The sequence below is a fragment of the Crinia signifera genome, chromosome 19 (assembly GCF_055691185.1).
Source record: "Crinia signifera chromosome 19, ASM5569118v1, whole genome shotgun sequence".
NCBI lineage: Eukaryota > Metazoa > Chordata > Amphibia > Anura > Myobatrachidae > Crinia > Crinia signifera.
Window position 1 is genome coordinate 135,236,371 of NC_139226.1, and position 13,537 is coordinate 135,249,907.

General features: G+C 46.3%; 1 protein-coding gene across 1 annotated transcript; it reads right to left on the reverse strand.

Moving 5' to 3' along the window:
* Positions 1–3,245: 3,245 nt before the first annotated feature.
* Positions 3,246–12,133, reverse strand: LOC146041645 (nicotinamide N-methyltransferase-like). Its single transcript, XM_083161577.1, has 3 exons — positions 12,095–12,133; positions 7,519–7,757; positions 3,246–3,798 (listed from the first exon to the last, which is right to left on the reverse strand). The coding sequence occupies exons 1-3, from the start codon at positions 12,131–12,133 to the stop codon at positions 3,372–3,374; spliced, it is 705 nt and encodes a 234-aa protein (XP_083017703.1). The 3' UTR covers positions 3,246–3,371.
* Between the last annotated feature and the right edge of the window lie 1,404 nt (positions 12,134–13,537).

Here is a 13,537-nt window from a genome sequence, read left to right on the forward strand (position 1 = left end):
GCTTCTTTACGTTTCAGCTGCATTTTGTATTGAGAATTGTTGTTCTAATTGTACATGTACTCTGTTTTAATAAGCTGCCTGGAGAGCTGAGTTTTCATAGAATGCTTGAAGATTTTTTGACTAGAAGAGAGTCTTATTGTGCGTGGGAGGGGATTCCACAGTCTGTGCAGCCCGAGGAAAGTCCTGCAGTCTTGAATGGACGCGAATAATGCCTGTGGATAAGAGACGTAGATCTTGTTATGGGCAAAGAGGTTGTGTTTGGAGATTTTATATTAAATAAGGTAGAATGCAGGTAGTAGAGGGATAGAACTTTGCAGCTGCATTCTGGATGGGTTGTGGTGGTGACAGTTTCAATTTGGTAAGACCTGTAAGTAGACTATTGCAATAATCAATGTAGGAGATGATAAAACATGGATATATTTCTTATATTTTCTCTTTAGTTGCATGTTACATGATTTTGAGATAGATTGAATGTGGGGAGCAAAGGACAATTCATAGTCAAGGATGACACTTGATAGAGATATACGTTTGGTAACTACTATATCAGTAAAAACATAATTAATTCTGATTTCGACATGTTCATTTTAATGTAGTGAGATCACATTCAAGATAAAATAGCAGAAAGTCATTTAGTGACATGGGCCAATACAGATGATGACAGGTCTGGGGAGGATAGATGGAAGCCAAAAAACAGAATGACTACAGAATATAAACTAGGGGAGAGCGCTTTGGTGGTGGGCAGCCATTGCTATTTTTCACTCCAGCTTTGGAGAGGGGGCAATGAGGGTGCTGTGCCTGTGTGGTGACTCGTGAGCAGCATGGGGTGGCCTGGTGGTAGTAGTGGTGTCCTGCTGAGTCAAGTCCAGTGATACTGTGGCATAAGTCCAGTGTTACTGCTGCATAAGTCCAGTCCAGTGATACTGCTGCTAATGTCCAGTCCAGTGATACTGCTGCTAATGTCCACCATGTGTTATATATACAAGGCAGTACGGACGGTGTAATGGTTAGCATTACTGCCTCACAGTACTGAGGTCATGGGTTGTATCCCCACCATGTGTTATATATACGGGGCAGTACAGACGGTGTAATGGTTAGCATTACTGCCTCACAGCACTGAGGTCATGGGTTCTATCCCCACCATGTGTTATATATACGAGGCAGTACGGATGGTGTAATGGTTAGCATTACTGCCTCACAGTACTGAGGTCATGGGTTGTATCCCCACCATGTGTTATATATACGGGGCAGTACGGACGGTGTAATGGTTAGCATTACTGCCTCACAGCACAGAGGTCATGGGTTCTATTCCCACCATGTGTTATATATACGGGGCAGTACGGACGGTGTAATGGTTAGCATTACTTCCTCACAGCACGGAGGTCATAGGTTCTATTCCCACCATGGCTCTAACTGTGCGGGGTTTGTATATGTACGTTACCTTGTAATTTGTTTTTTTGTTTGCTATGTACGGCGCTGCGGACACTTTGCGGCGCCTTATAAATAAACGTACTACTACTACTACTACTTCTCCCCGTACTTGCGTGGGTTTCCTCCGGGTACTCCGGTTTCCACCCACAATCCAAGAATATACTGGTCGGCTAATTGGCTCTTAACAAATTAACCCTAACATGTCTGTGTTAGGGTTAATATAGATTGTAAGCTCCACTGGGGCAGGGACTGAAGTGAATGTTCAAATATTCTCTGTAAATCGCTGTGGAATATGTGTGCACTATATAAGAAACTGGTAATAAATAAATGTACACATAATAAAAACCCTCTAAGCATAATAGGTGATTCAGAAAAAATATATTATTAATAAATGAAATGATAATGGGCAGTATTCAATGTTTATTTGTGAGCCGTGACAGCGAGCAGAGCTGACTGCTCGCTGTCAACGCCATTTCCGCCTCTCTAGGTTTTTGTAGCAACATGGAAATGGCGTGTGCGGCCACTAATACAGCGAGGCTCGCGGCTAAATGTCTCACTGTTTGGGGGAATCCTTACCATCCCCTGGCAGCGAGGAGTACCCTGGAATGTCGAATAGGGTGAGTGGCCAGTGCGGTATTTAACCACCTCAATGGCTGCATTGAATATGGCCCAATAAGTCAATATTAAAAATCAAAGTGAATGTGTTCCTTTATGAACATATGGAGCCGGTGACCCGGTGGTATTGATCCGATGTCTGTTGGATCTTAAAAATACTTTTATCCAGTTGTGAGAACCAAGCAGCGGTTGTATTATATGGGAGTCACTGCTAAATATATCCTCAATTGTAGGAGATATGGGAGTGCATTCAAAATAACACTGTACCTCTCCAAATATTGCACGTCACTGGTGTTATGTGGATTTATGTTCCGGGAGATAGACAATGTGCTCGGTCACCAGTGAGGAGCATGAAGCGAAAAAAAGGGGGAAGGTGATCAGTGCGCTACTATCTGCAGCTGGTACTAGGACTTGTCAGGTCCTCAAAACATATGGGAAAAAAAGGGGGTGTGTGTACCAGCGCGGGCTGAAAAAAATATAATGAGCAAAAATTTGCAGAACGGTATCCTGTACAATATAGAATTTATTAAAGATAAAATTTAAAAAGCTGTAATAGCATATGAAATTTTTCAATTCATAAAAGGGGGTTACAATGTTGTATAAAATGTGAACATGTGGACATTCAATTCTCAGCACAATTTATGGTTAAGAGTATAGCATGTAATTTGCATATTACCACACTGACATCTGAAGGTGTAGTCCCATAATAGCAGGTGACCAGGTGGCCAATGGCGATCCCAAACCAGAGTCCAGCATGAAGCGTACTGGATTGTGTCCACAGTAGACCTTAATAACGAGCACCGTGCAGCTGTCTGTGACTCCTCCGGCTTGAAAGGACAGCTGGCAGTGGATCACTTGTAATCTGGGATTCCACAGCACAATAGCTCCAAAAGTAAAGGGGTCCGTGTAGCTCTGAGAAATGTCACCCCACAATGTGGGCTTTTTCTTGATAGTAGCAGAATCCATTACAGAGAAAAGCAACCACTGCCCTATTATATGTCCCAAGTTAAGATTTAAAAAAAAAATATTAAAAAATTATTAAAATAAACTGAAAATATTTAAAGATGGAGCCACTTTCACTGTCTGCCACCCTGCGCCGTCTGCCAGAATGGGGCACGCGCATATGGGACGGTCACGTGCCGCATTCTCGACAATGGACGCAAAAGCATGTGAGACGCTCGCACACCCATGTCCTGCCCCTGTACGCCAGATAGCCATCTGCCAGAAACCTGCGGACGGCGGTCTGTTGGCAATGCTGACAGCGGCCCATCACAAATGAGCTGTCATAATTTGAAGGAATCATCCAGACAATGGCCACCACCTACATCCTATATATTCCCTTTGACAGCTGTAAGAACCATCAGTTGTTTATAATCTGTGAGATCACTCTCTATCTTTCTGTCAAGTAACTCGCAGGAGATAATTACATATCCTTCATCGGTGAGGGTCTTTCTTACAAAACTTTCATTGTAATTAAATACATGTATCCTATCATTACCAGCGGTGTAATATGTCATATTTAAGGCTCCAATAACAATAAAGTATCCCCCAGGTTTAAGCAGCTTTGACATCTTCCTCAGGTTTCTGATGTAATCTTGTTGGTCCTGACTAACCCCTTCCAGCATCCCGGCAGTCACTAGACAGTCGGCTTGTGGTAACACCACAGGATCCGTGAGATTGTCTTTGCTGAAGTCACATTTCATAATGCGTGTAATTGTCTCCTTCAACTTTTCTTCCTTTTCTTGTTCTTCAACACTAAAAACAAAATCATATTATAAAACACTATAGGCAGAGCCGAATTTCCCATTAGGCACGTGAGGCACCGGCCTAGGGGCGGCACATGTTTGGGGGCGGCACTTGGATGCCTGTGATAATACTGTCAGCCCAAAATGTACCAATAACTGCAAAATATCCACTGTACTCATAGGCGAATCTAGATTTATGGTAATGGGTGGTCCCAGATTTATCATAATAGTAGGGGGACCTTTGCGCGGCGCAGCCGCGCGCTAAAAAGGGGGCATGGCCTCATGGGAAGGAGGCGTGGCATCACAAAAAGGGGTGTGGTATTACACTTTAGACCATACACAGTAATGCCCATTACACATTTTAGCAAACTCCATAATACCCATTACACATAAAGCCACATGCCGTAATGCCAATTACACATAAGGCCACACACCATAATGCCCATTACACATTGTGCCACACATCATGATGCCCATTACATACTATATAACAAACCGTAATGCCCATTACATATTTGCCACATAAGTGCTGCTTACCTATGTGCTCATTGCTAGGGGGTTCTTGCTTGATGGCACTATAGTACCCATTACACATGATGCCGCACACCATAGTACCCATTACACATGATGCCGCACACCATAGTACCCATTACACATGATGCCGCGCACATAATGTCCCTTACACACAGGGCTATTTTTCAGCAGGCTCCAGCAGGAACTGAGGCCCTTATTCTAGTTCACTCTTTCTGACAAAATATTTCTTAGATGGACAAAACCATGTGCACTGCAGGTGAGGCAGGTGTTACTTCCTGCTGGAGCCTACTGAAAAATAGCCCTGCTTACACATGATGCTGCACACATAATGCCCCTTCCACATGATGCTGCACACCGTAATGCCCCTTACACATTAAGCCACACATTATGCGTAATGCCCCCAAATACCGCCACTTGTAGCGTCCCTTAAGCAATGCCCCCAAAAGTGCCACTTACTGTAAATTTTTATATGAGCCTTCGCTGCTGCTGCAGGGAGAGATGGAGAGCGGTGCAGCTGCTTCTATGGGGAGAGGAGCAGAGCGCAGCGCAGAGCACGCTCCCACTCCCCTCCTGGTGTCCCCTCTAGCTGAATGGACATTTGAAATATTGTGCGCGCTGTTGTTGTGCGTGACGTCGGGGGAGCATGCCGGGTGCCGGCACCACATGATTAAAGGGGGGGCGGGGAGAAGAATTGGAGCGGAAGCTGTAGGGGTGACAGTCATTGACAGCTGGGCAGAGAGCAGGGGGCTGCCCGGCTGTATTCAGAGCACTGCAGGTCACGGCTGTTTGAAATAATACCCCTTTCACAACAGAAAATGCAGGGATTTACCCGGGAATATGGTCCCAGGATCATGCAGGGACATTCCCAGGCTGACCCCTTATACACCAGCCTAGTCCCTGCATTTTCTGGTGTGAGGGGGAGAGACAACCACTCCCCTCTCCCTACCCCCTTTAACCAACCAGCTATATCTTCGGAACCAACTGACCCATTTACATGAGACCAGTATCATATTGAAGAATGGCAGTATCTCCGGTTCCCAGGGGGCTAGAGACACGGGGCTGGGCTCGTTGGAAAGCCCCATACCTCAGCTACAAAATGGGCTAATGGGTGGTCCTGTGCACCCCCGGACCACCCCCTAGATTCGCCTATGACTGTACTGTACTATATTCCATCTTAAATAGAGTGTAAATGGATAGGACATGCAGATACTGCCCCTATAAACTGTCTTACTTAGTAAACATTATTGTTGTGCCTAGGGGCGCCCTCCTCCCTAAATCCGCCCCTGACTATAGGTACAAGTGTCCTATCTTTATAAACACTTTACTTGTAACCAGTGGTGGCTCTAGAGGAAGGGCTGCAGCTCAGTCCAAAGTTCAACTATGGGAGCCACGCCCACTGCAAGTGATTCAGTTTGGGAGGACAGTTCATGGCAGTTGGTGCAGTTCCCCCATTTTGAACTTCAGACTGCACCCACCTCCCACCTCTGGAGCCACCACTGCTTGTAACTATTAGTTTACAGATCTGTCCTTATTTATGTAGCATTCGTATGTCGAGTAGCATGCCTGGCTAGTTTTGTCCAATATACATACTGTATCACATAATTGCATTCTTGTTTATCTCTTTCATTATCTAGTTAAGGCAGACATCATGCAAACAATTTATAGTGAGTTCCAAGTTTGCCAATTAACTGCTTTCAGGCAGTCAGCAGATGCTGGAAAATAAACCTTCCATTGTTTGACTGAGAGCGATCCCACTCAGATAGAACATACAGTAAGTGAGCATCTGCGAAGGATTGTTCATTGGGGATATAATTTTATATAATTGGATATAGCCATACGGCACTATGTCAGTGACCCACATGGCAACTGTGGGTAATGTTTGTGGATTAGGACATTGCATTCATTGTACACTGGATTTGGTCATTTGATTATTCATTCCACTGTCCATTCTACATGGACAGTGCACTGAGAATAGCCAAGGACCAGGTAAGTATGCAGTGTAAGTGTGCTTCAGACACTGTTAAAACAAACTAGAAAGAAATATTGGGGTAAAGTTGTTGGGGTCCCCGTATTTCTTTGAACCAACACTGGGTTCTTGAAGTTGTAGATATACTGTACAAGGATAAAAATGCCTAAGTATTATCCACATTTCCAGTTACCATCACTAGGTTCTAACTAAATGCAGTGGGATAATGCCAAAGTCAAATGACATGCTTGGTGAGGCTACCCCATCCAAATCATTAACCCAACTAGTACCCACAGCCTTGGGATTCCTCATATATTAGGGTCACACACAAATAAAGGAGTTGCTCCTTCTGATTATCCTTTATGGCTAGGGTGAGGCCCAGGGCTTCCCCAGCACCTAAAGGTGTTGAGTGCTAAGTGTATAGCATTTCAGTTAAATGTGGTTTAATGCTGGTACTTGGAGGACCACAAGTAGCAGCATGTGGTGCATTAAAGGCCTACTGTTAGCTATAGTCCCCCTGTAAAATAATTATTGAAATAAAGACATAATACACACATCATTGACAGTTCAAATGCTCAAATATACTTACCTTGTCATTGGTGCCATGCGGTCTACTTGTCTAGGGAGGAACCTCTACATGTGGGGAGGGGAGAATCCATACTCACCTATCTTTGCAGTGTCTAGAGAAGGGCTGTATGTGTATACAAATATATATCTCCTCTAGGTCCATCCTAGTTCGGGAAATTCTTTTTTTTTTTTTATCACCGGGATGGTACTTTAGTTGTGGACTGATCATCACAATGATAGGTGACCATGGATTCCTCCTCCCATGTCATTGATTCTACTTCAATAAGTAGACCTAGTAGCACCAGAAATAAGGTAAGTACATTATATGGCAGTGTGATTGTTGGTATTAAATTTATACTATAATTACTAGCAATTAAATATGTTCTGCCATAGGATAATGTAACTATTTGACATAGACGTGGCACTAAAAAGTCAGTTTTGACTCTGACTATGACTTTGTTGTAAACTGTATTAATGGCTTCCCATACACCTTCATTTACCCAAGTTGTATCTAGTGTCTTGCACTTACAGTACAGTAGATAACTCTCTGATCTCCATCTGATCTGTTACAATGACCTGTTACAGTATGTTGTTATTTGTAGAATATTTGTTTTAATGTGACTCATCTTTTATGTTTTTATATGTTTAGAATGATATTTTTACCTGATCCCTGCCAGTTCCGTAGCAATCTTACATACATGAGTCCAATCAAAAGCCCCAGTGCAGGTGTCCACCCATTTGTTGAGTTCCATAATACAGGAGTCTGTTGGTTTTAGTATTATGATCTCTTTAAAATATTCACAGATACCAAAAAGATGATAAACAGTGGATCCCATACTGATGTCAATCAAAGTTTCTCCTTTAATGTGACCTGTGGGGAAAGACTCAGATAAGGAGGAATGCTAAATTCTATATACTGTAGTTATAGTGAGTCAACGGCAAAGACAGATAATGGGAGAACTTTACTAAGATTGACAATCACGGCTGATGCCCTGTACGTATGAGTAGGACAAGAATTGTCTGTGCCCAAAATATGGCCTAAAAATTTGGAAAATTTACTATGCTGCCAAATTCTCAGTATTCAAATATTCTGATGGTGAAGTCATTTGTATTTGTGCCGGCAGCCAAATACAGACGAGTCTAAAGCATCGCATGGTTCATTACGACCCGTGCAGGCTTCTCTGTTTATAAAATAAAAAATAAAATAAATAAATAAAAAACACTGCGTGTGGTCCTGCCACGAGCATAACCATCCCTGGGCTATTTGAGCCAGTGCTGGTTGCAGAAATACAGGGGAACAAAAACTGGAGTCCCCTGTATTTCCAAAAGCAGCGCTGTGCTCTTGGGCTGGTTCTTGTTACAAAAATACAGTGGCCAAAAGAACAGGGGTCCCCCGTATTGTTGTAACCAGCACAGGGCTCTAACAGCCAGTGGTGTCATGGCACAGCCGGTGGAAACTTTTACACAAGTTCTACCCTCCAGGCTGAAGCCCAGGACTTCCCCCTGCACCCCTGTGCTGTGGGTTCCGGGCTGATATTTATAGTGTAATAAAGTGACTGACAGTGCAAAAATTAGGATTTCTGGTGCCCAGGTCAAGGCAGCAATTTGTTGCTCCCCCTCTCCCCCCCAAAAAAACCATCACAAACACAGACGGGGTCATTTTTATTGTGGCCACTGGCATGCCATCTGCAGTATTCTGGTGGATGGCGATCCGGTGGATAGGGATGGGACATGGACATGCAAGTGTCTCACAAGCTTACACATCCATTGCTGAGAATGGGGCACGCGGGCATCTCGATGTGCACATGCCCCACAGGGTGGCGGACAGCGGTAGTCGCAATGGGAGATGCTCAGATGAGATCATCTGTATGCTGCTATCATCTATTTTAAACTGAATAGCACTGCAGGGAGAGCTTCAGTCCTCATTAGTGAGATTATTTGAAGATCCTTAAAGCAAAATTGCATTTATGGAAGCAAATAGTATTTTAAATACTGCTGGCATGCGACGCGGTGTGCACAGCCAGCATGGCATCTTTCTATATCTTTGCAGTGGCTTCTGCCCACTCCCAGGGCCACCTCACACTCCACCCACTGGCTCTTTACCCCTCCCAAATCAGACGCATGTGCAGGTGGTGACAGCATCAGGATGTCAACCAGCTGCTCTGATTGGCTAATGGTACACAAGCTCTGATTGGCTCAAAAGCCGGTGTCCTGCATTGAAGAAGCAGGCAGCAAAGCAGAGGCAGTCAGGAAGGGGGGTTTGTGGTGGGCAAAATGAGTTTCCCGGTGCCCTTCCAGAGTCCAGAGCCCAGGACAGCTGTACCCACAGCACCTCCCTGTTGGCAGCACTGGTCATCACGTAACCACCTAGGCCCCCCCACCCCTAGGTACGGCCCTGCTGACATCACTGGGATTTCTCACATTCTCATGGAGGAGCTGCTTGTATAAACAGTTCCATAGCCTGTTTGGTTCAGGTTGTTGTTTTTTAACGCCTAGATTGCCTAGTTTGGACCGAAGAGGACCGATCTACATTAAAGGTGGTAAGTATAATTTTTTTTCAAAGGTACCCATTGGAATTTCTACAGTAAAAGTTTACCGAACCTATGTGTCAAGATAGGTAAGTATGTATGTTAGAGTGTTGTGTTATAAAGTTCAACTTTATTCATGTGTGTGTGTTATTTGGGTATTGGTTCTGTAGTGGGACTACAAGTCCCAGCAGGCCCATTGTGATTCTCCAAGTCCCTACATATGTGGGAGGATTGCTGGGAAATGTAGTTCCACTATAAAAAACCTAATATTTAGTTTAATCTTTCTTTTACACTTTAAGCATTAGCCCAGAACCCACAGTCCAAGGATGCTGGGGAAGCCCAGGGCTTCACCCTTGGCCAGACGTGCCCTGGAGGGGGCATCCCTTTAATGAGGGGTCCCCACTCTCAGAGATCCGGCCAGGGTTAACCAGCCAGGATTGTCTTGCTTTGGCCGGGGGAACTTGTGTAAAATTATTCCCCCAGGTGTGGCATGACACTGCTGGCTGTTGGAGCACATCAAAATATGGAGAACCCCTATTATATTTGTCCCCTGTATTTTCATAACCAGGACTGCCCCAGAACCCAATGCTGGATTCATAAATACAGATGGACCCCAGTTTTTGTTCCCCTTGTATTTCTGCAACCAGTAACCAGCCTGAGGCTGGTTATACTCATTGGCGGGACCCCGTGAAGTTTTCTTTTTTATAATTTTTTTATTTTTACTAACTTTTACACAGAGAAGTCTGTGTGTATTTGACTGATCCATGCGATGCTTCAGCAAAATACGGATGGAAAATGTGGTGTATTTTCCATTTGTATTTTGATCTGAATTCACTGACTAATTCAGCAGTACAAATAATGGTAAATGTACATATCAGATAGAACTCTATGGCCATATAAAGTATATACAGCCCAGTTCTTTAGAAGATGTTTTCACTTCAAAACCCAAATTCACTGGAACTTGCCGAATTTGGCTGATTATAAATTGGCCAATGCGGGGTTCCCGGTTGTTATTAAGATCAAATGCGTATGAATGGGTGCATTCATAGCCATGCAATTTTACTAAATGTCCCCCAATGTGTGCACAAACACAGAGGCAATTACAAGGTAGCAGACTAGCTTTCGAAGCATTTGCTTTGAGGGGGGGGGGGGGGGGGGCGGCGGTGCTTTATTATTGGCGGGGGGCGCCAAAATTATAGTTACGCTGCTGGGGCTAGGGTAATTAGTACCCGCTCCCCTCTCAGCGGCCCTGGGAATGCCCACACAGGTCAAAAGACATTGCCGGAACTCAGATACAGCTCACAATGCTGGAATCCCAACTGTCTGCATCCCGAACATAAAAATGGCGGGGCTGCTTAAGAATAAGCTGCGGGAAAGGGGGGTTAGCTTTAGGAACAAAAGAAGGGTTAGGGTTTGCCAGCGGACAGGGGCTGGAGTGCATGGAGGAATATGGTTTGGCACTAAGAGTGGAAGATTAGGCACTATGGGGGTATGGATAGTTTCAGGCTGGGGCAGGGCCATATTAACATTTTCCTGGGCCCCTGGGCAAAATAATTCACTGGGTGCTCCCACACCCCCACACCAACATGCAGGCAGCAGCATCCAGTAAGCGGCGTCAAGGCAGCAGGAAATAGGAGCTTGTAGCGCTATTCGCACTTGTAGCGCTGCGGCAGCGGGTGGTGGTCTGGAAGCTTGTAGCGCTATTTGTTGGGCAGGGGGTGGGAAGGAAGCGCTGCTGATTTTCAAAAGACTGGTCAGATGCTGATTGGCTGAATTCTCTCAGACAATCATCGACTGGCCATTCTTTTCAAATTCAGCAGTACTTCCTTCCCACCACCCTGCCCAACAAATAGCGCTACAAGCTTCCAGTCCCCGCTGCCCACCACCCGACGCCGCAGCCTCAGCAGCTCTTCCGGGCAGTGCCATCTTCCCTATGGGGGTCGGCCCCTAGAATCCTTGGGACCATGGGCAACTGCCCATTAAGCCCAATGGGAAAGTCGGCACTGGCTGGGGGTGGTTAGGCAATAAGGGGGTATGGTTAGGATTGGGATAGGGGAGGGAGGGTCAGCCAAGGAGGATTTAGAGGGTAGGCTTAAAATTCTTACATTGGGAAACCAACTGTCGGCATCCTGAACGTTAGTGTCACGCTCCCCCGGACCGCGGGGGTCTCTTACCGGGTCCGGGGTCCAGCGTGGGGCGGTAGGCGAGTCCGGGGCCCGGGCGGCAGCGTCTCAGCGGTGATCTGAGACAGCCGTCCGGGCAGTAGTTCCCTGGCAGCAGCAGGGATCTCCGTGCGGCGTTCACCGTCGCGTGCACTTCCTGGTTGGCGGGCGCGCGTCCACTAGGGGCGCGCGCGCCGCGCTGTGCACAAATTTAAAGAGACAGGCAGGAAATTGGGCAGTAACCTGCAAGGGATAAAAGGAAGTCCCTAGCAGGGGAACTCTGCCAGAGTATAGGTTCACACCTGCTCCAGCGTCCTTGTGCATTATATCCTGATCGTTACTTTCATACAGACCCCGGCTTGTTTCCCTGACCATTCTCTTGTCTTATCCCATTGTACCTACATCCGAGTTACCCCGTGTATGACCTTGGCTAAACCTCCTCGACCACTCTCTCAGTCTCATCCCAGTGTCCCGCGAAAAGTGCTCCCAGTGTATGACCCGGCTCGGCTTTGGATTCTCTCTTGTCTTCTCCCTCGTGTACCTTCTGACCTTACTGTGAACGACCCGGCTAGACGACCACGTAACCATATTCCCATAACCTCACCAACTCATACGGGAAACCTGACCAGAGGGCCGCGACCGACGTGTCGGGCGCCGCTGAAGCCCAAATCCCGCTTGGAGGGGTCACTGGCAGAAAACCCCCGGCACGGTTAGACTCCGCGCCTCTGGGTCAGGTCAAGCCAATTCCCGAGTTGGTGGGAATCGTACTATTTGTGACAGAATACTCTGGCCCATTGGAATATGGATCCAGCCAGTGGTCCGTCGCCAAAAGAACTCCTGGAACACTTGTTAACGAGAGTAAACAAGCAAGAACAGGATCAGGCACAAATCATGCAATATTTGCAAACACTGATGCAGCGTATGGAAGAACCGCCGGTCCCTCCTCCTCCGGTACCAGCACCCCCAGCCATAGTGGCCAAGGCTGCTCCTCCCCGGATTCCAAATCCGACAAAGTATGGTGGAGATCCAAAGGAATGTCGAGGATTCCTAAACCAATGTCTTATCCAGTTTGAGATCCAGGCCGCATCCTTCTCTTCGGAAAGAGCTAAAGTAGCTTATATCATTTCGCTACTGACGGGGCAAGCCTTGTCTTGGGCCTCACCTCTGTGGGAGAAAAATGACACCGTGATTAATAATAGCACTGATTTCATCGCTGCGTTTCGCAAGGTGTTCGATGAGCCAGGTCGGGTGACGTCGGCTGCCTCAGCAATTCTTCGACTGAAGCAGGGAACCCAAACGGTGGGACAATACACGATACAGTTCCGGACCCTCGCTTCCGAGCTAGGGTGGAACGAGGAGGCTCTGATAGCTACCTTCACGCAGGGGCTCTCGGAGAGAATCAAAGATGAACTGGCATCTCGGGATCCAGCAGAATCACTGGATGAGCTTATTTCTTTGTGTACCCGGGTAGACCTTCGTCATCGTGAGAGGGAGAAGGAGAAGGAACAGTCTCGGAAATTTAGCTTCAAGCTGGCACCTCGATTTATTCCCCCAGGGGGGGCCTCTTCTTCACCCTCAGTTTCAAATAACCAACCTGCCGAGGAACCCATGCAGATTGGGAAGTCTCGCCTACCATTTGCTGAAAGGGAACGGAGGTTCAAAAACCGTCTGTGCCTTTATTGCGGGGAGTCCGACCATCGTCTCTCCAGTTGCCCAAAACGTCCGGGAAACGACAAAGCCTAACTGACAGTAGGGGGGTCAGCCTGGGCGCATTGTTATATACCCCGTCTCGAGTTCCCGCAGTGGGATTCACTATAGATATCACACTACGGAATCAAAATTCCTCCCTAGTGCTGAAGGCCTTCCTAGACTCAGGCGCGGACGGCAACTTTATCACAGCACAAACCGTCAAACGCCTGGGAATTCAATGTCAGAGACTGGCCAATCCGTTGCATATTGTGGGAGTGGATGGAAACAAATTACCGTTCTCAA